This window comes from Medicago sativa, chromosome 3, assembly GCF_051527215.1.
Source record: "Medicago sativa cultivar Bolivia chromosome 3, Bolivia_mono, whole genome shotgun sequence".
NCBI lineage: Eukaryota > Viridiplantae > Streptophyta > Magnoliopsida > Fabales > Fabaceae > Medicago > Medicago sativa.
This window is the reverse complement of record NC_140751.1, coordinates 84,459,174-84,480,230: the sequence shown is the minus strand read 5'-3', so window position 1 is coordinate 84,480,230 and position 21,057 is coordinate 84,459,174. Positions and strand designations below refer to the sequence as shown.

At 34.2% G+C, this 21,057-nt stretch overlaps 2 protein-coding genes and 1 pseudogene across 4 annotated transcripts; 2 read left to right on the top strand and 1 right to left on the bottom strand.

Annotated features, from left to right (window-relative positions):
- The first annotated feature begins 820 nt into the window (after positions 1 to 820).
- On the top strand, positions 821 to 3,856 carry LOC146941163 (chalcone synthase-like). Its single transcript, XM_085758000.1, has 2 exons — positions 821 to 1,030; positions 2,563 to 3,856. The coding sequence occupies exons 1-2, from the start codon at positions 865 to 867 to the stop codon at positions 3,612 to 3,614; spliced, it is 1,218 nt and encodes a 405-aa protein (XP_085614126.1). The 5' UTR covers positions 821 to 864; the 3' UTR covers positions 3,615 to 3,856.
- Positions 3,857 to 6,455: 2,599 nt separating this feature from the next.
- LOC146941162 (RING/FYVE/PHD-type zinc finger family protein) lies at positions 6,456 to 12,060 on the bottom strand. Of its 2 annotated transcripts, none has more exons than XM_085754935.1 (6): positions 10,647 to 12,060; positions 9,395 to 9,574; positions 8,966 to 9,301; positions 8,497 to 8,586; positions 8,355 to 8,399; positions 6,456 to 7,653 (listed from the first exon to the last, which is right to left on the bottom strand). In XM_085754935.1, the coding sequence occupies exons 1-6, from the start codon at positions 11,649 to 11,651 to the stop codon at positions 6,775 to 6,777; spliced, it is 2,535 nt and encodes an 844-aa protein (XP_085611061.1). In that variant the 5' UTR covers positions 11,652 to 12,060; the 3' UTR covers positions 6,456 to 6,774. The 2 variants fall into 2 exon arrangements, with proteins under 2 accessions (XP_085611061.1, XP_085611062.1); XM_085754936.1 differs by having other exon boundaries at positions 8,966 to 9,298.
- A 3,084-nt stretch (positions 12,061 to 15,144) lies between these two features.
- Positions 15,145 to 20,402, top strand: LOC146941161 (DEAD-box ATP-dependent RNA helicase 10-like; annotated as a pseudogene). The gene is made up of 13 exons (XR_015030028.1): positions 15,145 to 15,404; positions 15,477 to 15,612; positions 16,092 to 16,161; positions 16,248 to 16,310; positions 16,418 to 16,492; positions 16,615 to 16,741; positions 17,140 to 17,227; positions 17,419 to 17,478; positions 17,768 to 17,914; positions 18,002 to 18,139; positions 19,020 to 19,122; positions 19,204 to 19,292; positions 20,222 to 20,402. The product of XR_015030028.1 is annotated as a DEAD-box ATP-dependent RNA helicase 10-like (transcript).
- Positions 20,403 to 21,057: the final 655 nt, after the last annotated feature.

Genomic DNA, 21,057 nt, shown 5'->3' with positions numbered 1-21,057 from the left:
TTTTTCCTCATGATTAGATTTAAGATGAAAACATAGAGCTTATTTGGCAAAAGATGCCAAAGTCGTGAGTAAAAAGAAAGGGGAAATGATAAATGAACAACCTAATGGTTGTCCCACACCGTGTTTTAATACGCTAAAGTGTACAAATTGATTTTTTTTAATCTTTTTTATTTTCTTGGGTTGTGTGCCAAATTTTGTTATTGGTTGAGGCAGGTTGATGATTTTGCCCTTATATATACAATGGAAATGATAAATGAACAACATAATGGTTGTCCCACACCGTATTTTAATACCGTAAAGTGTACAGATTGATTTTTTTTTAATCATTTTTATTTTTGGTTTGTGTGCCAGATTTTGTTATTGGTTGAGGTAGGTTGGTGATTTTGCCTATATATACGAGTTTTGCTAATCGGTGCCCTAAGGACAATGATTAAGGATGTCAAAAATAAAAAATTTCATTAAAATCAACAACTTTTTAACTTTCATAAAGTTAAACATCCACTTTTCACTAATTTCTAATGTATAATTTCTATATTAATCTTTTTAACTAGTGTCTTTAAGGCACTAGTTAGCATTTCTATATATATATATATGGGTTATGATAGAAGACACCTTTTATGAAGGTGTCTTTTATCAAGTTACTCTATGAGCATTTGCGAAAAGACACCAACTTACTTTTATGAAGGTGTCTTTTAGCAAAGTTATAACTAAAAAGTGAAAATCACACCTTAAGGTGTGACTTGTTAAAAGACACCACCAAAGGGTGGCTTGTAACAAAACCCTATATATATATATATATATATATATATATAATTGGATTTGGACTCAAAAGTAAAATTCTTCAACGAGAATATTAGTATCCAAATGGCACTACGAGGCAAAGGTGTGGCCACAGTTCTAGCCATTGGCACAGCAAATCCACCCAATGTCATCCTTCAGGCAGATTATCCTGACTTCTACTTCAAGGATGTCAACATTGATAGTGATGATGAGCATCTACAACGCTTGAAGCTAAAGTTCAAACGCATATGTATGTTTCTTTTCTTACATCTATATATACATTTTCCCCTATTTTATTCACTGATCACCATGATAAGCATGATAAACCACTGGTTCGTAAAAAAACTCATACTCATGGCTGTTTGAGATAGACCAAGGGAAATTTTTCCAATTAGCACCAACAATGCAACAATCATTTGGGTGTTTTGATAGAATGTTTGGACTTTTAATACAATTTATTTTTAGTTTAAATGCACTTTTGATACCTTTATTTTTAGTTTTATGAAATTTTGGTATCCCTATTTTAAAATTCAGCGTCTTGGTGCCTATATTTGTAAATAGGATTACCAAAAATGCATTTATTAATTATATAAAAAAATGAGCATGAAAGAAAGGCAAAGAAAACCAATTAACGGGTTCAGGTGGTTAATGAACTTTTTCAATGACAAATTGTTCGAGAGAACCCGAATTTGATTTATAGGTGTAACAATTATTGATTAGACTTTACTTATCTCCAGGTCGAACTCGGGTTATTAGGGTTTTCTCCTAGAAACCGGAAGGTTAACACACACAAAAATGGCAGACAAATAAATTTTGGAAAACAAAAAAGGAATGATTGATTATAAATTTATGATCATAAGGAATTTTTTTATCAAGTGTAGTGGGTAGAAATTCACATTGTTTAAGGTAAGTAAGTGAAGAATGCGGTTCAAACTTTGTACTCGATGCAATGTCCCTAACAACGGAGTTAAACTCACGCGAACAATCATGAAGATTTTTCTTAATCAAGTGAATTTTTTTGTTAATAGTTTTAAGCATTTGGATTAAATGAAACCAATGGATTAGATTTGGAGTAAAACTAATTGTGATATCTTGATCTCATTTGATCTTGTCTCATATATTATAGTTCACATTATTGACCACTATTTAAAATATTTATACTACGTATTGAATAAGTTTAATGTGATTCCATCAAAAGTTAAGAGAGAAAATTTTAACCAAATGCCGAACTATTCAGGAGAATTTGAGTTCTATTTTTAGATGGAACAATCTTTGGTTGCTATCAACTTTGAAAGTTACTCTTCTCACTTATGAAATTGCTCATCCACTACACCAGCAACAATTAATTAGCACCCAAAGCATTTTAATTTCAGCGGCAGTTAACTATTATTGGTGACTTTTAAGATCGGTTCAATAACTTTTTAAGTTGGTTCGACTGATCTCATAAGTTGTATAATATCCTTATCCTAAAGACATTAGAACCTGACCAATTTTGTTTAGAACATATTTAGACACCTAATGTACATGAACATTCATTCAATATTTCCCTCTCATTTTATATCTACTATCATTTTCTTAACATATCACATTTTCTATCTCTCTCTTGCAATATGTATATACACCGTCCATCAAACATTTTCCTTTTGTTTTACGCCCATGGAGCATGCATTTCTTATATTCAATTTTAATAGTGAACATGAGATATATGTCTCACACCTTAGCAACTTTGTGGACTCTTTTATATTCATTCAAACTAACCAATCTTTGCCACTTGGTGTGCAGGTGAGAATACAAAGATAGAGGAACGACATGTTGTCCTGACAGAAGAATTTCTAAAACAAAACACAGAAAATGGCAAGTATGAATCTCTTCCCTTAGAAAAACTACCAACAGAAGAGGTAGTAAAACTAGCCAAAGAAGCATCATTGAAAGCCATACAAGAATGGGGACAATCCATATCACAAATCACACACCTCATCTTATGCACAACTTCTTGCTTCGGCAGCGTTCCTGGTCCAGATACTCACCTTGCCAGACTTCTCAATCTCAAACCAACTGTTAACAGACTCATAGTATTTGGTCACGGTTGCCACGCCGGTGGCACCATCCTCCGTATCGCCAAAGACATGGCTGAGAATAATGTCGGTTCACGTGTTCTTGCTGTTTGTTCAGAAACCATGTTAGCTTCGTTTCAAACACCAACCGATAATTTTGCTCCTGCTACCGATGTTCTTATAGGACATGCTCTTTTCGCAGATGGTGCTGCCGCTATGATCATTGGTGCTGATCCTAATCCTACTATTGAACGTCCACTCTTTGAAATTGTTTCAGCTTCACAAACAACTGTTCCTGATACCCAGAACTCAATCAGAGCGCAAATACCTGTTGAAAATGGTCGACTTGTTTATCATTTTGTCAAAGAGATTCCAAATATTGTGTCTAATAATGTTAAGAAGTGTGTGACTGATGCACTTTGTTCAATTGGTTTTGATGAAGATATTGAATGGAACAAATTGTTTTATGTGGTTCATCCAGGTGGACCACTTGTGTTGAGTAAGGTTGAAGAGAAACTTGGATTGAGTGAAGGGAAGTTGAAGGAAAGTTGGAATGTATTGAGGGAGTATGGAAACATGTGGAGCTCAACAGTGATTTTTATATTGAATGAGATGAGGAAGAGGGCTAAGATTGAAGGGAAGGGGACCACTGGTGAAGGGTTGGAGTGGGGTGTTTTCTTAGGGTTTGGTCCTGGTGTGGTTATTGAGACTGTGTTGTTGCGCGGTGTAGAAGATGTGTTGAAAAGTGAGTGTTGTTATCGTTTCTCATTTAATCAATAGACAAATAGAGGAGGCTACGGCTAGTAATACTCGTCCGGTTTCTTATTTCAATAAGTTGTTAAACATTGCTTTGTAATATTTGGTGTTTGCAATAAATATGTAGTAGTAACTCCAATCTAAGGAAGCCATCATAGAAACTGTGTTTTGGAATTTTTATGGTTTGTTTGTGTTTTATTGTTATTTTTAATTTTAAGTTTGTACTCCATTTGATGAAATTTAAGAGAGAGCCTCATTTTGAGTAAGGGATTTATTGTGGTTCTATTGTCGATTAAAATAGGGCAGAAACTTTTTTATCTTTACACGGTGCATAATCTAAAAGAGACCAAATCATGTGTCTTGAACATGTGAATGACGGCCATTTTATGATGGTAAACTTTTTTCTATGTTTTTAGTTTATATTGCGAGTATATCCGAAAGAGGGGTGTCCAATTCCTTCCATGATGTAGGGCTTTGGGAGCCCACATATATCCATATGATGGTTAGGTATAATGAGCTTGGTCGTTTTGCGGGTAATGAGATAATTGGAGATGATGATGTAGTGATAATTGAAAACCTTGACAAGGATGATGGTGATAAGAAGATTGTAAATGATAAGCATATTGTAGATGGAGTAAATGAGGTAGCATAGACCCCGCCCACAAGATCGACCTAAGAGTAAGGCCACTAAAGCCGTTTCTTAAGGCCTCCTAGAAAAAAATTATTTTTCATTAAATTTTATTAGCAAAAATGCATCATATGAAGACAAAAAAAAAGGCCACATATAACAAAACTTGTTTTAGACCTCACTTATTTTTTAAGATTATTGGGTCGGCTACAGCCCCACAAGATCAGTTGAAATGTGTATCAAAATTAGTCTATGTTTCTGTTGGTTAAATCTTATAGTTTATGAATGTTTGTTAAATTTCCATAGCTATACATGTTTTTTCGGCATGGACAAAGAGCGCATCTGCATTGTTGCATGTGACAGAACACGAAGTGGTGGGAAAAAGGCAAGGGGAGAGGAAAGAGAGTGTTTCAGATGTTGAATTTGGTTTGGCATTAGAGAATGGTGATAAAGAAGACCCTTTTTGGTGCGTGCAACTAGTAGGAACTGGAGATCCTATGGAGTCAAATGAATATTTTGATTTGTTGAATTTGGTGCCTTTATTGTATCGGTAGAAAGGACTTGGATGGCAGCCATATATTTATTCATAGAGCGACTGTGTATATTAAGAACTTGATATATTAAACTGATCTTTTTTTTTTTTTTGAGGCAGTTAAACCGACCATTGATGAAACATAATCTTTCTGAATTTATTTTTTAATATTGTTATCTTAATAGTGGATTGCAATCATTGAGTAAAATAGTATACTCATGTTTTACTCATGCAAATGCAATAATCAGGAAATTATTTGTGTACACCCATACACATATTCAACAATCAACACTATGAGATAGGTAGAAATAAAGAGAGAGTTGTGATAGAGAAAATGTGATCGAATTCGTGTTGGAAGTTATGGGTGTCAAAATATAAGGGTTGCAATTGCAATTAAGCCAATTTGTGTTCCTGATACAAGCCTCGCGTTGTTGTGCATCGATATATTGGATTAATAATGTACATTGTTTATTGTATTAAAGGGAGCATATTCTCTCCTGTGAAAAAAGAGCATGACCAAATAATGTGGAGAAATCTCAGCTCTCCTGGAGAAATAGAGGGTTAAAAACAAAAACAACAATAGTTAGTCGTTTTAGCATTTGACTTTTTTTGTTTTGACAAAAGCGCCTGAATTATCTTCTCATTTTCGAACATTCCCTCTTCTTCCACAATGATCTTTCCTCCACAACGACACAGTCAAAACCCAAATAGCTAGATCTCCACACAGCATGCGATGTCTGCATCGACAAGTTGACGTGGATGTGAAACACTGACAGTGTGAGGAAATTCTCGTTCGCAGCTGACAGTGAGCAAAGCTGCACGGCGCAGCAGTGGATCCTGTCAGCAGGGAGGGAGTTTGATGCCCCTTCCCTTTGGTTTATTCCTTCCCCTACATTTTCAACCTTCATATTGATATTTGTTTTGCTATATTTGTTTTCATAAGATTGTGGTGAGGACCTTAATTGACATCGCTGATGGTTAAGAGATCCATTTTCTTATTGAATTTTCAGAACGTTTGGTATTGAAGTTGGAAGATGTTATGAAACTTTCATTGCATTTGATACTAATTACACCCTTTTCTGATTATGATTTACTCATTAGCATTTCTCTTTTAACATTTTAGGTTCCTGAGTGTTTTCTCTTATGCAATAGGATGTGACAGCGACAATGATGCAGTCCAAGGGAGCGAAAATTGCTAAAGAAAAGTTAGCATGAAATTTCTACCCTATCTAAGACAGATTATCAATGCATCATCGAGTTCAAGGTTTTTATACAATTACAAAGAGTTCAAATACATGATCGCATGCTGCTGCAATTACAAAGAGTTCACTTAGAATAAATTTGGTTCGAGGGAAGGAGTTATTTCAAATTTAATTGTTTTGAAATTCCTCCTAACCGAATTCCAGTTCCCCTCTAAAAATAGGAAAATTTGAAGAGAAAAACATTAAATAACTAAAGTGAAAAAGAAAAAGAAAAATATACACTTCCTCTCTATTAAAATCCTCCCTCCCCTTGTCGAACCAAACAATACATAAATAAAGAGGACAGCAATGCAGAACAGTCTGTATACGGAAATGATAATGGTAATGAAAGATTGATTTTAAACTCCTTAATATTTTGTTTTTTCAGCATAGATGAAATTAATTGAACAAGTTTAGAGAAATGTTAGCCTATAACATCCCAAACCAAAATACTACACACTGCATGAAACAAGCAAAGCAGCCAATTAAATTTCATATCAACGACATTATACTACAGTATCTGACCTACTTGCTCTTGCAGATAGCACTTGCAACAATTACTGATTATGCCTTTTGCTTTTTACCCTCTATAGTTCGGTCTTTCTATGTTATGTATCCAAAAGTCAGGAAATCTATCAAAGTTATACAACCTACCAAAATGTCAGTCATCCAAAAAATGCACAAAATGTAAAATAGTTGGGTATCAACAGTTAACGAAGTTAAAGTCATTACTAACAATAACCGGGATGCTCACAAATCCTTCAAGAAAACCCATGTCCTCTTCTACTCAAACTGGTTTTCGGCCAAATTCTCTTCAAAATTCAGAGAATTGGCCGCAGTTAAAAGCATGTCCATTCCACCACAACTTTCCAATTCTTCTACAAATTTACTGTTGCAGTTGTTATTAGCATTTGGCTTTGAAACATATTCACCGGTTCTCAGCTTGTTACTCTCGTACGCTTTTTTTGCCTGGGATATTGCCTTGATTCCAGCATCACATTTTCTGCAGAACCATTTCCCTTGTGGAATAGAATCCAGTGGAGGCTTCATGCAATAGATGTGATATGCATGATCGCAGCCATCACAGAGGACAATCTGTGAATCATCTTGATCGGTGAGACAAACTTGGCATATACAAGAAGGGCAGTACCACCAATAGCCATATGAATTTAATTGCTTGCTTGTCAAACACCTTGCATGGTAGTATTTACTTGGACAAAAAGGGTGACCACATATTCTTATTTTTTCACCTTTGATTTCGACTTCATTTCCACACACTTTGCAACTGGCTTTTTCTCTTCCACCTGTAGATATTTGAATCCCATCATAGCTGTCATTTGAATTATCATCAAATTCATCAAGTGTTTCCTCATTTGTAGGGAGGCTTTCATCACCAATTATTTTCTTGGGCGTCTTTGTGTCGTTCAACCTCGCACATACTACACAATTTTCATGCGGAGAACCAAAGCCACTTTTGGTGCAATTAGCACAATACCAGCTTTTGTGAGGTATTTCATTAACTGCAAGCTCAATACAGGACAAATGGTACACCTTCTCACATGAATCACAGACCAAACAGTCTGTGCCATCTGCCCTTTCTCCACAACTACTGCAACCAGCACATTCTTCCGTTTGCTCTGGTTTCATGTGAGAGTCCAATTCCTGGTAAAAAGAACTGATTAACAAAGACAAAACCAAAATAATTCCCATTTTCATTTTACTAAATATCTCAATCAAAGCCTTAAGCATATCAAATGAACTGCATTTGATACTCATAAATGGACAGGCATTTCCCAGTACAACAGATTATTTGCATCATGGACATAGGAGTGTCAGACACATCTAAAAACCAAACAAGTCCCTGTCCTGTCTTATTCAAGCAAATCCTTAAGGCTTGGGAATCGATAACTTAATTCTATATTAAATGGACAAGATATTAATAAATATCTAAGATTTCCTGTACAATTAATTGCCTATTCACGTTTGATCAATTTTGCATGGAAACTGGTCAGTAATAGACTATGGCAATCTACGTATTATGTAATGTCTTCTTCACACCTTAAATGTCTTTAAATTTCAAAAGAAAAGCATGCACACAACAGAAGTGAAGAAATGTAATCATTTTTATGGTGTATTTTCATATTTGCTCAGTATAATAAAGGAAAGGACACGCATGTATCTCCAATACATATGGTACGCATAGCTACACAAACTTTATCTCGCGATATCCAAACCAAAACAACAGTGTCTGACTGCTGCTATTGATGCACTGTTAGAGGAAAAAAATTAGCTAAATTTTAACATATCTCATACCTGCATAAATCAGCTCGTGAAATATCAAAACAAAATTCTAAAACTCTTACCACTTGTTTTTCATCTTCAAATGTGCTCTGCACTGAAATTCCAACCTGAAGGTATGGCAGATTGTTGATTAGACAAAGGTAAGCAAATAGGAGCAGAGAACAAACTGTGAAACTTAAGTGTTTTGACAAAGAATTTGTTTACCAGCTTAGAGTAGGAATCTGTTGATAAATTGGAAAGGCTATTAGAAAGAGCAACAATTTCCTTAAATGTATCTTGAAGCTTTCCAAAGACCTAAATTACAAATCAGGAATAGCCATACAAAATAAGAACCAGCAACTAACATGGAACATGCTATGAAGTACCCTCAAACAATACTAAAATAACCCAGTGAACCATATTACGATTTCTACTAGCAGTGATGCACACTAAATCAACAGATTTGTATAAATAGCATTAAACATTGAGGAAGAGATAGTCAAAAGAAATAAACATTTTATGCTCAAAATCATCAAACAAACTATGGAGAATAGTCTTAACTCTTAACTCTTAAGAGTAGCTTCAAAGTGACATCAAATTTTGTGATTCAGTCATCTGCGATATCTGACTTGTGTCAAACCACCATATATGAATAAATAAAGTGTCTAATTATAAAGAGACTGCTAAAAACTACCTGTTGAATATCTGACAAGAAAAGTGCAGGTGATTGTTCATAGACTTTCTGCTTCATCCTTAAGGTTATGACACTAAAATCAAATATTCTTTCCGGCTTCGTTGATTGGAAATTATCAAATAAAACCTTGCATAATGAATTGAATTTTTCTGAGGTTAATAAATTGCAGAGCACACGCTGACACATCTCAGTCACACCATGGCCATGTGGTTCACTAGAAGATCCATTTTGCATGACATCTGCATGCCCATTAGCTTCAGTCCGTGTTCTATGAGATAAACGATCAAATTGTGAAGAGAATTCTTGTCCATCTTTGCCAATTTTAGAAGTTCCCTGCTGTCAAAGTAAGTTGGAACTTAAAATTGAAGGAATCAAAAGTGCTTACGATAAGTCAAGTACATTACAGGTAGTTCTAGAAGAAGAACCAACCATAACTGTAGTGGCACAACTTTGATGTCGAATTAGTGCTTCCCCTATGCACCCCTTTATGCCACCGTTGCTATTGCCTAATGACTGGTATAACTGTTTTAGTACCACATTTCCCCAATGTCTATGGGCGCAAGCATCTGCAGTATTGCCTAAAGTTGCATCTAAGGGTTCCTTCACAACCTGGAATTAAATTTTAAAAAAAATACAGATCTTAAGAAATAACTAGGAACATTATTTATTGTTCTGCAAAACATCTATCTGCCAGAGACAGAATGTTAATGTCTTGTGATATAGTTGAACCCCATCAGCAGGACTTTTATGAAATTAAAAGAAGTAATATTGTACTTATGATGAAAAGGGAGAAAAATGTAATCCCCCTTCTCCCCATAGTTTCAGTGTCTCAACGCTCAAACTAAACACCCAATGCATATCAATATGGCTTAAGATTTAACCTGAATGTTATATCATGTCATTATCATTAAAATCATAGAGAAATGCAGTGTTTCCTATACAATACAAAGAAATAGCCCCTCGTAAAGCCAAATTTCTACATATTGGAATATCAATTTTTCCAGGTAAATTGCATTCCCACCATTCTAAATATGCAGGACATAGGTTGCAAGTTGCAACTAGCCTCTATTTAAGCACAGAATAAATTTCCATCAAAACAGAATAGATACCGGAGCATATTATCATGGCATTGCCCAACATAAATAAAGCAAAAGTAATAAACTAGTGCCAGCTTGCAATTGAAGTTTCAACAGATAGCCCCTGATCAATAAGATCAAGTATATCATTTCATTTCCCTAGCATCTAAAATCCGAGGTACTTTGGTCTGGATTTGCGTGTTAACTAGAATTGCATAGGTGCATCACTGAATCAATGTTACGAAAACATTAAACATAACATAAAAGACTGATGAACCTAATTTTTGCGTGTGGAAGTTCTCACAATATTTTTGTCTAAGTTCACAAATTTAATTTGCAGGATCCTAAAGTTACCAAAATGTAGCTAGCTTACTCTTCAGAGCAGAAATAGTGGGCTTATTAAGAAACTTTATAAATATAAGCAACTCTATAAACCATCCAGAAATCAAGAACGTTGAAGAACAAATTGACGCATAAATCGCGTTCAATTCTAAATAAACATTAGCATTTTTCTGGTTGATATTTCCTCCTTCCAATCACCCATTTTGGAATCATAGGTACAGTGTACACATATTGAAAAAAACAAACAAAGCAGGAAAGCAAACCTGGTCTGCTATATGACTCGCAGTTTCCACGTGTTTTCCACAATCCTCCTGCGCTTTGCCTTTTGAACTCGATATATCATACTTTCGCCTCTTATAAGTTCGAAGACACGTCACTCCACCAGAGCCCCAATCACCAGAATCAAACCCACCTGAACTTGCCACCCCATTGCTAACGCCTTCACTTTTCAAGACTCCAGCCTCTTCAGTAACACCATTTCCATTCACCCCATTATTCAAAACATCACTTTTTAAAACTACAGGAACTTCAGCAACCCCATTTCCATTCGAAAACACCACCCCATCATTCAAAGCTTCACTTTTCAAGACTCCAACCTCTTCATTAACACCATTTCCATTCGAAAATACCGCCCCATCATTCACAGCTTCACTTATCAATTCTCGAGCCTCTTTAGCAACACAACTTCCATTCACAGTCACCGCCCCATCATTCACAGCTTCACTTGTCGATTCTCGAGCCTCTTCAGTAACACAATTTCCATTTGCAACCACCGTTCTATCATTCACAGCTTCGCTTATCAATTCTCGAGCCTCTTCAGCAACACAATTTCCATTCACCCCATTACTCAAACTTTTCAAAACCTCAGCTACATCAGCAACACTATTTCCATTGGAAAACACTGCCCCATCATTTACAGCTTTGCTTATCAATTCTCGAGCTTCTTCGGCAACACAATTTCCATTTGCAACCACCGTTTTATCATTCACAGCTTCACTTATCCATTCTCGAGCCTCTTCAGCAGCACAATTTCCACCCACCCCATTTTTCAAACTTTTCAAAACCTCGGCCACGTCAGCAACACTACTTCCATCCGCAAACACTGCCACATCATTCAAAGCTTCACTTTCTGAATGCCTACCTTCTTCAACAACACCATTTCCACTGGAAATTGGCAACCCATCATCAATGGCTTTCCGTTTCAAACACCGTACTCCTTCAACACATTCAGTGTTACCAGAATTTTCCATTCCTTCATCAGTTTCCATATCAAAACAACAAAAATACAAAACCCTAATTCTCAACAGAACAAAATTAGGGTTTGAGATTAAAGCCAAAAAAACCTTCCAAGATCCAAGATTTTCACCAGATTTACTGACCCAATAACGTTGCAGAGTTAAAAACCACTCAAAAAAGAAATTCAAGTTAAAACATACCACTCTTTCACTCCTGAATAAAATGAAGAAAATTGAGAGCAAAGACAAAACAAAAGAAAGAGAGTTGTGTGTTGGTTGTGGTGAATGGAGATGAAATTGGTGAGAAGTGAAATTGAGAGTGATGAGTAAAAATGGAAGATAAAAATTGGTGAAAATGGGAGTGTGAGAAAAACGGTGGACTTGCCTGAGTGTGGTGGCGCTGCTACGCCAAAGCTAGTCTTATCTGAGTTGTTGTTGTTTTGGAACCGACGCTGACGCTTCAGTGCCTATTTCAACTTATTTTCAACTTATTCATATTTCCGCGTTCTGACGGTTATTATTCAATCTTGGTATTTTCTTGGAACAATTTTTTACTCTCTCTCACAGTAAGGTAAATGCATTTATCCCCTTTTGTTACCGCTACTCCATTGTGCATTCCATTGAGAAATGTTAACTTGTGTCCTTTAAAGACAAGTTAATGAATAATGATTCAAATATAGAAAGGCAAATGTTAACTTGTCTAAGGGCACATGTTAAGGCTTCATTAAAGAAAGGGAAATGTTAACTTGTATGCGCTTGGGGCGTAAGTTAAGAAGATTCTTTTAGAAAGTTTTTCTTGGAACTCGCGCATTCAATGCCTTAAAAGTTGCAAAAGTTATACTTTTAATATAAAATTTATTTTTAATTTCCTTTTTAAGCTCCTTAATTTGTGCCCTAAGGGCACAAGTTAACATGACCCTTAAAGAAATATACGCATTCAAAAGTCGTGTAGTCAACTTTTAGAAAATTAAAATATCATGTTTTCCAATGCAAAGTTTCTTTTTTGGATTTTAACATGTGCCCTAAGGGCACAAGTTAACATGACCTATATAGAAATAGTTTATTGGAATGTGTGCATTACATTTAATCTTTATATTTTTAATGAATTGAATGCACAAAATTTTAGAGAATATTTCTTCTTTTTGGTTTCTTATCATGTGCCTTAAGGGCACAATTTAACACTACTCATATTGTTTAAATATAAATGAGAAATATTCAAATGATTTTATTCAAGTGAGTATTGAAATGAATTTGATCTCTAGGTGAAATAAACGCCAAAAAATAAATAAATGAGAAAAATTTAAGTCGTTATAAACTTAAATGAAAAATATTTCAGCATATACACAAATAAAAACTAAAAGAGAAAATAATCGAAAGATTTTCCTAAATTATTTCTCTTATAAATTTTTAATGTCAAATATAAAAAAAATGTAACAAACATTTTTGAAGGGACTTTATATGTGACAAATATTGTCCTTGCTTTCTTCAAAAGAAATATTGTCCCTTTTTAATATTTATTTCGTGTTTTTTTATTACATTCATCGGTAATTATGTTTATCTCTTGTTTTTTCTCTCTATATTTATCAGGTTATAAATAGGTGTCTCTTGTTTTCTCTATTCTCTCCTTCCAATATGTTGTAAAGTGCCTTCAATTTGTGATTGTGAGGAAAATCACAATCGTGACACGATTTGGGAAGCGTGTCACGATTTCGCAATGTTGTGAGTATGTTTTGCGGGGTGTCCAATTGTGACACAATTTGGGGAAAACGTGTCACGATTTTCGGCTTCTTGGGCACGTTTTCGGGATAAGATTGGTCGTACCTTGGGACGTACGCATCAACCGTGTCACGATTTGGGAAAACGTGATCGATTTTGCCCGAATCCGAACACTATATAAGCATTCTTTGACCTATTTGTTGGGTAAGTTTGGTGAATCTAATGGAAACCAAATGAGGGAACTTTTAGGGTTTAAGATACTAAAGGTTGAGGGTCTTTTGGTGAGGTTCAAAGCTTCAAGATGTGAATCTTGGAGAACCAAAAGAGGGGCTCTTAGGAAAAGTGGTTGGTGCCTTTTGGGGAAACACATGAGTGAAGAGTCTTTTGTGAGCAACTTGGGTGAGTCTTGTGAAACCAAGGGAGAAGATTCTTAGTGAAATCAAAGGCTAAGGGTTGGTTCTCTTTTGGGGTTTAGATTCTAGGGTTGGGAAACAATTGTAAACACCTTGGGAGAGTGAAAATTCATGAGTGTCTTGATCATTGGTGAGATTGGGAAAATGGGTAGAAATTGTGGTTGTTCTTTGTGAGCTTATTGAAGCTAATTTCTTGTAACCCATTTGTATCTCTTTGTAAGAACTCATTGATAGTGGATTGGAGAGATCAATCTCTCCCCCGAGTAGGTCAAGTTGGACCGAACCGAGTGAACATTTCTTGGTGTTGTTATCTTTTCTTTATTCTCTTTATCTTGTTTATTTGTTGGTTGGATTGTGGTTTTGCTATGCACTTGGTTTCTAAATTAGATCTAGATTGTTGTTATTGCTTGTGGTTAATTTGGTTGTTGGTTGCCATTGATACTTGCTCCGGGAATCTAAATTTTATTGATGTGAAGTTTGGAATTGACCGAATTCACAACACAATACCTTGGCCGTCACCTCCTTCCTTCTTTTTGTCTACCAAAGAGGGGTGATTTATGATCAATTTTAACCAAAAATCTCCCGTCAAAATTGTTTTTCCTCTTGTTTTAGTTAAAATTGTTTGTTTTTGTGATTTCGTAGTCTTTAGACGACTTTGTTTGATTTAATTTTCCAACTTTGTACGGTGTGTTTTTTATTTTCCGTCTTAGTACGATGTTTATTTGATTCAAAGTTGAAATATTAGCTTTGAGCAAGTGTAAATCCAATCAATGACTTTTGTGTCGTCAACGTTGCAAATTCGGATATATGAGTAGTCGGGAGACTTGAATATATATTTGTAGAGATGGGTACTCTTGTCATTTCATGCGATCAACATAGATGATGTGAGTTTGTTCGCAGATTCATCATTTTTGTTTTTAACGACATTGAATTTGTATTGTATGGATGTACTATATCAATTTGAATGTATTCTTATAAATCTTGCATCCCATCGAGACATATGAGGTTGATGTGCTCGTTGCTCTTGTCGGAGTGCCTATAGTTACACCGCCCCCTGTCATTCCAAGCTTACGAGGACAACAACTCACCGCACCGGACGCCGCGTTCAAACTCGATTAGGTCGACCACAATCGAATAAAAGCTTTAAACCTCTTATAAAAAACATTGAACTTTTTCTTTAATATTCAAGTGTTCATACAAAACATTTTCTACAAGCATTTATAGATCCGAAATCATCAATAATTGTCACTTATTCACGAATTTTAGCTATTAGGCTACTTGAAAAAAAAATTACAAATATCATTCAAATAATGAAATGAGTTTAAAACTAGATAATTATTTCAGTCTTCCCTAACAAGCAACACACAGCAGAATACATAAAGCAGTTTCATCTGGAATCTATAATCGAGTTTAAAGGAGAAAAATCACGTTTTTAATTGAGTGTGCCAAACATCCTCTTTATTATTATACCGTAAAATCACGCTCTTGGTGGTTTTAATTTAACCCTAAACCCTAATAATCATAGGTTAGGTTACAAACTGAAATGAAATCCTTTACCGAACTGGGTTTATCTTTTCAATTGGAGGAAGCTTGTGAAAAAAAGGGTGGTATAATCCGATGAAAATTCAGAAAAAAGTGATTCCCATTGCATTACAAGGTTTGATGTGATCTTTGTTATTCAACAACCCCGATCCATCATGTATTCAAATTCTAGTTTTTATTTTTCCAGGAAAAGATGATATCATTGTAATTTCCCGACCGCGTTCCGGTAAATCTGGGGCTTTTGTTCTTCATATATTGCAAGCCCTTTTAGAAGCCGGACCCAACCTAAACACTTTCTTTGCTTGTGTGTTGTCTCCCACAAAGTATGATCAGGGGCGGATGCATGTTGGAGCTATGTGGGACTATAGCTCCACATGCTTTTCCCTATTTTTTTATTTTTAGTAGATAAAACACATATAACACGCACGCACGGTAGAATTGTAAGTGTTGAACATGTTTTTTAATTTGTGAAAGTTGTAAAGAGTAACTTATATAATAAAATAAGTAATCGAGTGGTTAAGAGATACTCTATTAACAATTAACAATGATGTCATTTTATCTCATTTTCAACAAATAGATATGAGATGATTTTCATTGTAATGTATTGTATCAAACAATGAGGTAATAATATTTGTCGATTAAAAAAAATTGTTTGTATTATTATTTATTTGAAATTTTAGCTCCACATGTTCTTAAAGTCCGGATCCGCCCCCGAGTATGATACTTACTTAAATACTGATCATAATCGTATTTATATATTTATCTAATCAATCCTAACCTAACCTTTTTTTCTTTTAACCAGGAGCCTTTCTTTTCAAATTCGTAACTTCTTTCTAACTTTAGGTTCTCAATTTGGTGTCAAGTGTGCTTTTGTGAGTTCTAATACTTTTTTCCTTAAATTATTTGTTATCATGTGCTGGTTAGGTTCATACTAACACAATCCATTTTTTTTCTATAGCTTGTTGGAGCCAAGGACATGGTGGAACAAACTGATGAGATTTCACAACAACCACATATTATTGTAAGGGTTACTCTTCAAATTTTATTTCAATTTAGTTATCTAATTAATTACATCACTCCTATTTTTTTTTTTTTATTTACTTATCTTCATTTCATCTCTTACTCAAGGTCGGAACTCCCGGTCGAGTCTTGAAACACCTAAAAAACACCCAAGGATTTTCTCTTTGTAAATTAAAATACCTGGTATGTTTTCTCTTTTATTTGACATTTGACATCCAATAGTTGAGTTGTAGTGCAAATCAAATGTTAGGAATTAAAATACCATTTTATTTATGTTCATATGTCCCCGTACGTATTTGGAGCAGGTCATAGACGAGGCACACCCGATGTTGACCGAGCGCTTTGATAGACAACTTGAAGGGATTTTAGGAATGATTCCCGGTGACCGGAGAACGTTTCTTTTTCGTATTCGATGACCGAGAAGGTAAACATGTAGGTTTATTAACTACATTGCACTTAAATATTATATCTAAATATTTCAATACAACTTTTTTCTTTACATATTCTGAGATACACACATGTAGCTGCATAGTTAGTTATAACCATCTTTGTTATTATTGCCGAGTAAACCTATTACTCTTTTATAGCCAAATACGATAAAGGCTCTCAAACTCTCGGTGTCTAAATATTCGTGTCCTACCGACTAAAATCTTTTTCTTTTGTATTCACTTTCCAAGCATAGTCATCATTTTCCTCTTTAATTCTATAATTTCTTTTTGTTTTCTCTTTTATTTCATCAAACTCCATTAAACATAAATTATGGCCGGTGGTTTATACTTTATGTATTTTTTAAACTTTTGAAGTATTTAATCATATTATTCTTGGCTGAGTATCTTATATTTTGTTATAATACATTTTCTGCTCTTGTGGTTTCAGGTCCACATGATCCAAAGTATGTTTTTAAGGAATCCTGTGAAGGTACAACTGTAGTGTTTACAAATATTTTATTCATAATAAGTAAAATTATATTCTCTCATGAAAGATTAATATTTGTTACACTTTAGTTGATATACATATTATTTCATATTGAGGGAAGTATAAGCATCTTTCATAGGAATGAGCTTTATTTTACACACTGATGTTATTCACAATTTTTTAATTCTATATAGATTGAAGAATCACCCAAATATTTTGAGCAGCTGTATTGCCTTACGCCAGCAGAACATAAGGTTTATCTTCTCCCTTGTCTAATAAATGTTATATCTCAAGTATGTGGGCTAGCTAGCTAGTTTATTGCCATTGAATTCTTAATCCAACAGAAGCTGTTTAAAGATCATTTTATACTACCCTTGTTGATGGGAAAATTCTTTGAAATGGCAAGCCACTCATACAAATTAGCTATTTTGAGTGAAAATGAGTAAATGAATTTTTTCATTAGTTTTGGGTTTTGTGAACCAGATAGTATTAATATTTATGCTTGCACTGACCGTGTTCACCAATTGCATGCTTCTTGCATAGGATTGCTACCTTGTACACACTCTCACTAAAATGGATGGAAAAACATCAATGGTATTCACTCAGCCTTTTGATGTAATGCTTCGTCTGACTTTGATTCTTAAGAATCTTGGTTTCAATGCCATCCCAATTAATGGTGTTATGAGTCAGGTAATTGTAGTCTGTATTATAATTGTAATTTCTTCTGAACTGCCAACAAGAAATATGCCTAATTCATAATATAATAACTTTTTATAGGCAAAGAAACTTGAAGCATTGAATGTGTTCAAGTCAGGGGAGTGCAATATTCTTCTTTGTGACGAAGTAGCTATTAGGGGACTAGATATTCCAGTGGTAGATGTGGTGATTAACTACATCATTCCCAGAGACCCCAAAGTAAGATGTGCAATATTCTCCTTTGTTTTTATTTTTGTCCATAATTTGTGAAACATCTAAATAGTTTGTAAATATAATCAAAGTACATAAACATAATTTATAAATTTTTTTTCTTATATGTAGCAACTTATACAAAACATGAGCAAATATGATCTCTATAAAAAAAAAGAGTAAAAAATATGGCAATTGATTTTGTTGGTATCCTCACAATTGTCTCTATAACGCCAACCATTAGAGGTTTTTTATTATTAAAAGTCAACAGATTAAAAAATATATATTTAAAAATACCCTTTATTTAAAATAAAAAAAAACGAAAAAAGTACCAATGTGTTTACGTACCTATATATGTTTGAAATTCTTTTCAGCAATCCAGTTATAGGTTTAAAATATAGATAATAGTAAGAAGAAAAAATAATAATAAAGATATGTACATAGAATTGTAGGAAGTAAGGAATGATTTACTGTAAGTGGGCAACCTCATTCCATGATGAATTTTCCTATTTGGGTGAGAAAGGTTGACCGTGAAATGAATTAATGGAGGACTTCAATGGAAAGAGAAGGTGTTGATGAAAAGAATGGTAGAATTAATGATTGTATGTATGTAGCAAATATGGGTATTAACAGTTTGTGTGGTGAGAGTTTAATGGGAAATAAGTAAACGCAATTAAACTCAATGTTTTCGTATTAAAAAGAAAGCTACACCCAAAAAAATGTTTTGCCTTTAGTTAATAGTTATAGATTAATTAATTATTTGAAGTTCACAGTTGGCTTCATGTAATGGTAGGAATATGATTGTAACTCATGTCTATTTATAGACAATACATCTAAATAACCCAAATCCAGAAATCATGGAAAGAATTCCTGACCTTGTGAACTACAGGGTTATATGCATTGTGTGGGATGGACTGCTCGTGCTGGAGTTGCCATTTCCTTTGTGAACCCATATCAGATGGAATGGTTGGAAATGATAGAGACACATATAGGTGAGGAGTTGCTTTGCCAATTTAAAGAACAAAAGTTTCTTAATAAATAATTGATACAAGTATTTTTTTTCTTTCTTTCAGGCAAGAATCTACCAGTGTATCCGGCACAACATGAGGAAGTTTTTAGTTTCAATGACCGTGTTAGTGGGGCCAAAAGATTAGCAGACAAGGTAAATTTATGCATCTAGCTTAGTTATGCTTCAGAAATGTAAAGGCTATGTTTTGATGGAATGTGATTGAATTGAGTGGTATTGAGTTAGGTTCCTTTGTTTGCATTTCTAAAAATTGAATGGAATATGATGGAATGCATTTCATTTTCATCCCATATCACCATCTTCCACTATTTTTCTTTCCCTTAATTGGGAGGTATGCAATTGAATGGTACCACTTAATGAAATTATTACCTTCGTATCCCTATTTTTTTTATTATTTCATCACTGTACTGTTTCTTCTTATTCTCATCATGTATTATGTTCGGCATTATTCTTCCCGATTATGTACCCGTGCATATTAGTGCACCGGGCCCAAAAAACCCCCATAAATATGAAAGTAGTTGTTAAATATTACCAAAGTTCATAAAATATCAAATGTTTTTCAATGTCCTAGTGGCTGAAGCTGTTTCTCCATGCACTCGGTCCAGCCGTAGGCCGAGTGTTCGAGTCATGTTTTAGGTGATTTTGATTCGTTAAAGATTTTGATTCGTTAAAACTGAAACTTTTCAAAATTCAAAATAAAAATAGTGGCTGGTTAACTGAAACTTTTTAAAATCCTAAATAAAAATAGTGGCTGGTGGGAGTTGATCCAAGATTCTCTTTGAATACATAGCCGCTAGGCTAACAACTGTTACATGTCTTGATTTGAAATAATTCTTTTCCTTCACCAATTGACATAAATTTCTCTATAATTTTGAGGACCCGACATTAGAATTCCGCTAACTAGATAGAAATGAATGTATGAAAAGATGCATGAATTGTGATTATAATATTATTGGATGAATATATTAAATTATGAATGATTTGTAATTGGTCTATTCTCATATGATTTAACTTAATTATTACTTTTCTAAATACTTAAACTCGTTTGTATTTTATTTGTGTAGGAAATACAAGAACTCGGTTGGAGGAGTGGTGGATATTTAGCGAGAGGAGGATGTACTACACCGACTTAATAAATCAATCTTTTACTTTCACATCCACAACAATCATTTTTCTCTCGATCATATAATATCTTTTCGTTTTTCTATTATTTCATCAAACTCCAATAAACATAAATTTCGGTTGGTAGTTTATACTTTATATATTTTTTAAATATATTTTAAAAAGTATTTAATCATATTATTCTAGGTTAAATATCTTATATTTGTTATAATAATACATTTTGTATGCGCATCATATATACAGATGCTTGATTTTGTAATTTATTTATCTATAAATTAACGAGTTGTAATTACAGGGAATTATTTATCTATGGGGGCGTTTGTTTGAGGGTTACAAAATTTATTCCCGGGTATCAACTTTCCCAGGAATGTGAGAGGTTAAAATTTTATTCCCGGGAAAATATAGAAAAAAGTGTTTGGTTAATTGTTTAATTCACAGGAACTTTTTTTAAAATAATTCCCTGGGTACGAGGTAAAATACATTTGGTTTGTGATGTAGAATCCTGGGAATGAACATTATAATTACACAAATGCCCTCATTGTATAAACCATAAAACTAACGTGTATCGGTGATCCTTCTTTACACTCCAATTTTGCCGGATTGTAATTCCATTCTACTTTTCGATACCCATGCAAAATCAAAATTGTGAAAACGATTGTTTGACATCCCTACCCAAATGGAACATTATCATTTTATCTATGCATATTTGTTTAGATCTTGTTGTGAATGTATTCAAGGAGGGAGGTTGGTTTCTTTACATCATTTCGTAAACGGAACT

Excerpts from the sequence above, each read along its gene's own strand:
- LOC146941162 (XM_085754935.1), bottom strand. The coding sequence starts at position 11,651 with ATGGAAACTGATGAAGGAATGGAAAATTCTGGTAACACTGAATGTGTT. Across the intron at positions 9,575-10,646 it reads CGAGTCATATAGCAGACCAG|GTTGTGAAGGAACCCTTAGA; the intron begins GTTTGCTTTCCT and ends ATTTAATTCCAG. Across the intron at positions 8,400-8,496 it reads CAGATTCCTACTCTAAGCTG|GTTGGAATTTCAGTGCAGAG; the intron begins GTAAACAAATTC and ends CCATACCTTCAG.
- LOC146941163 (XM_085758000.1), top strand. The coding sequence starts at position 865 with ATGGCACTACGAGGCAAAGGTGTGGCCACAGTTCTAGCCATTGGCACA. Across the intron at positions 1,031-2,562 it reads GCTAAAGTTCAAACGCATAT|GTGAGAATACAAAGATAGAG; the intron begins GTATGTTTCTTT and ends CTTGGTGTGCAG.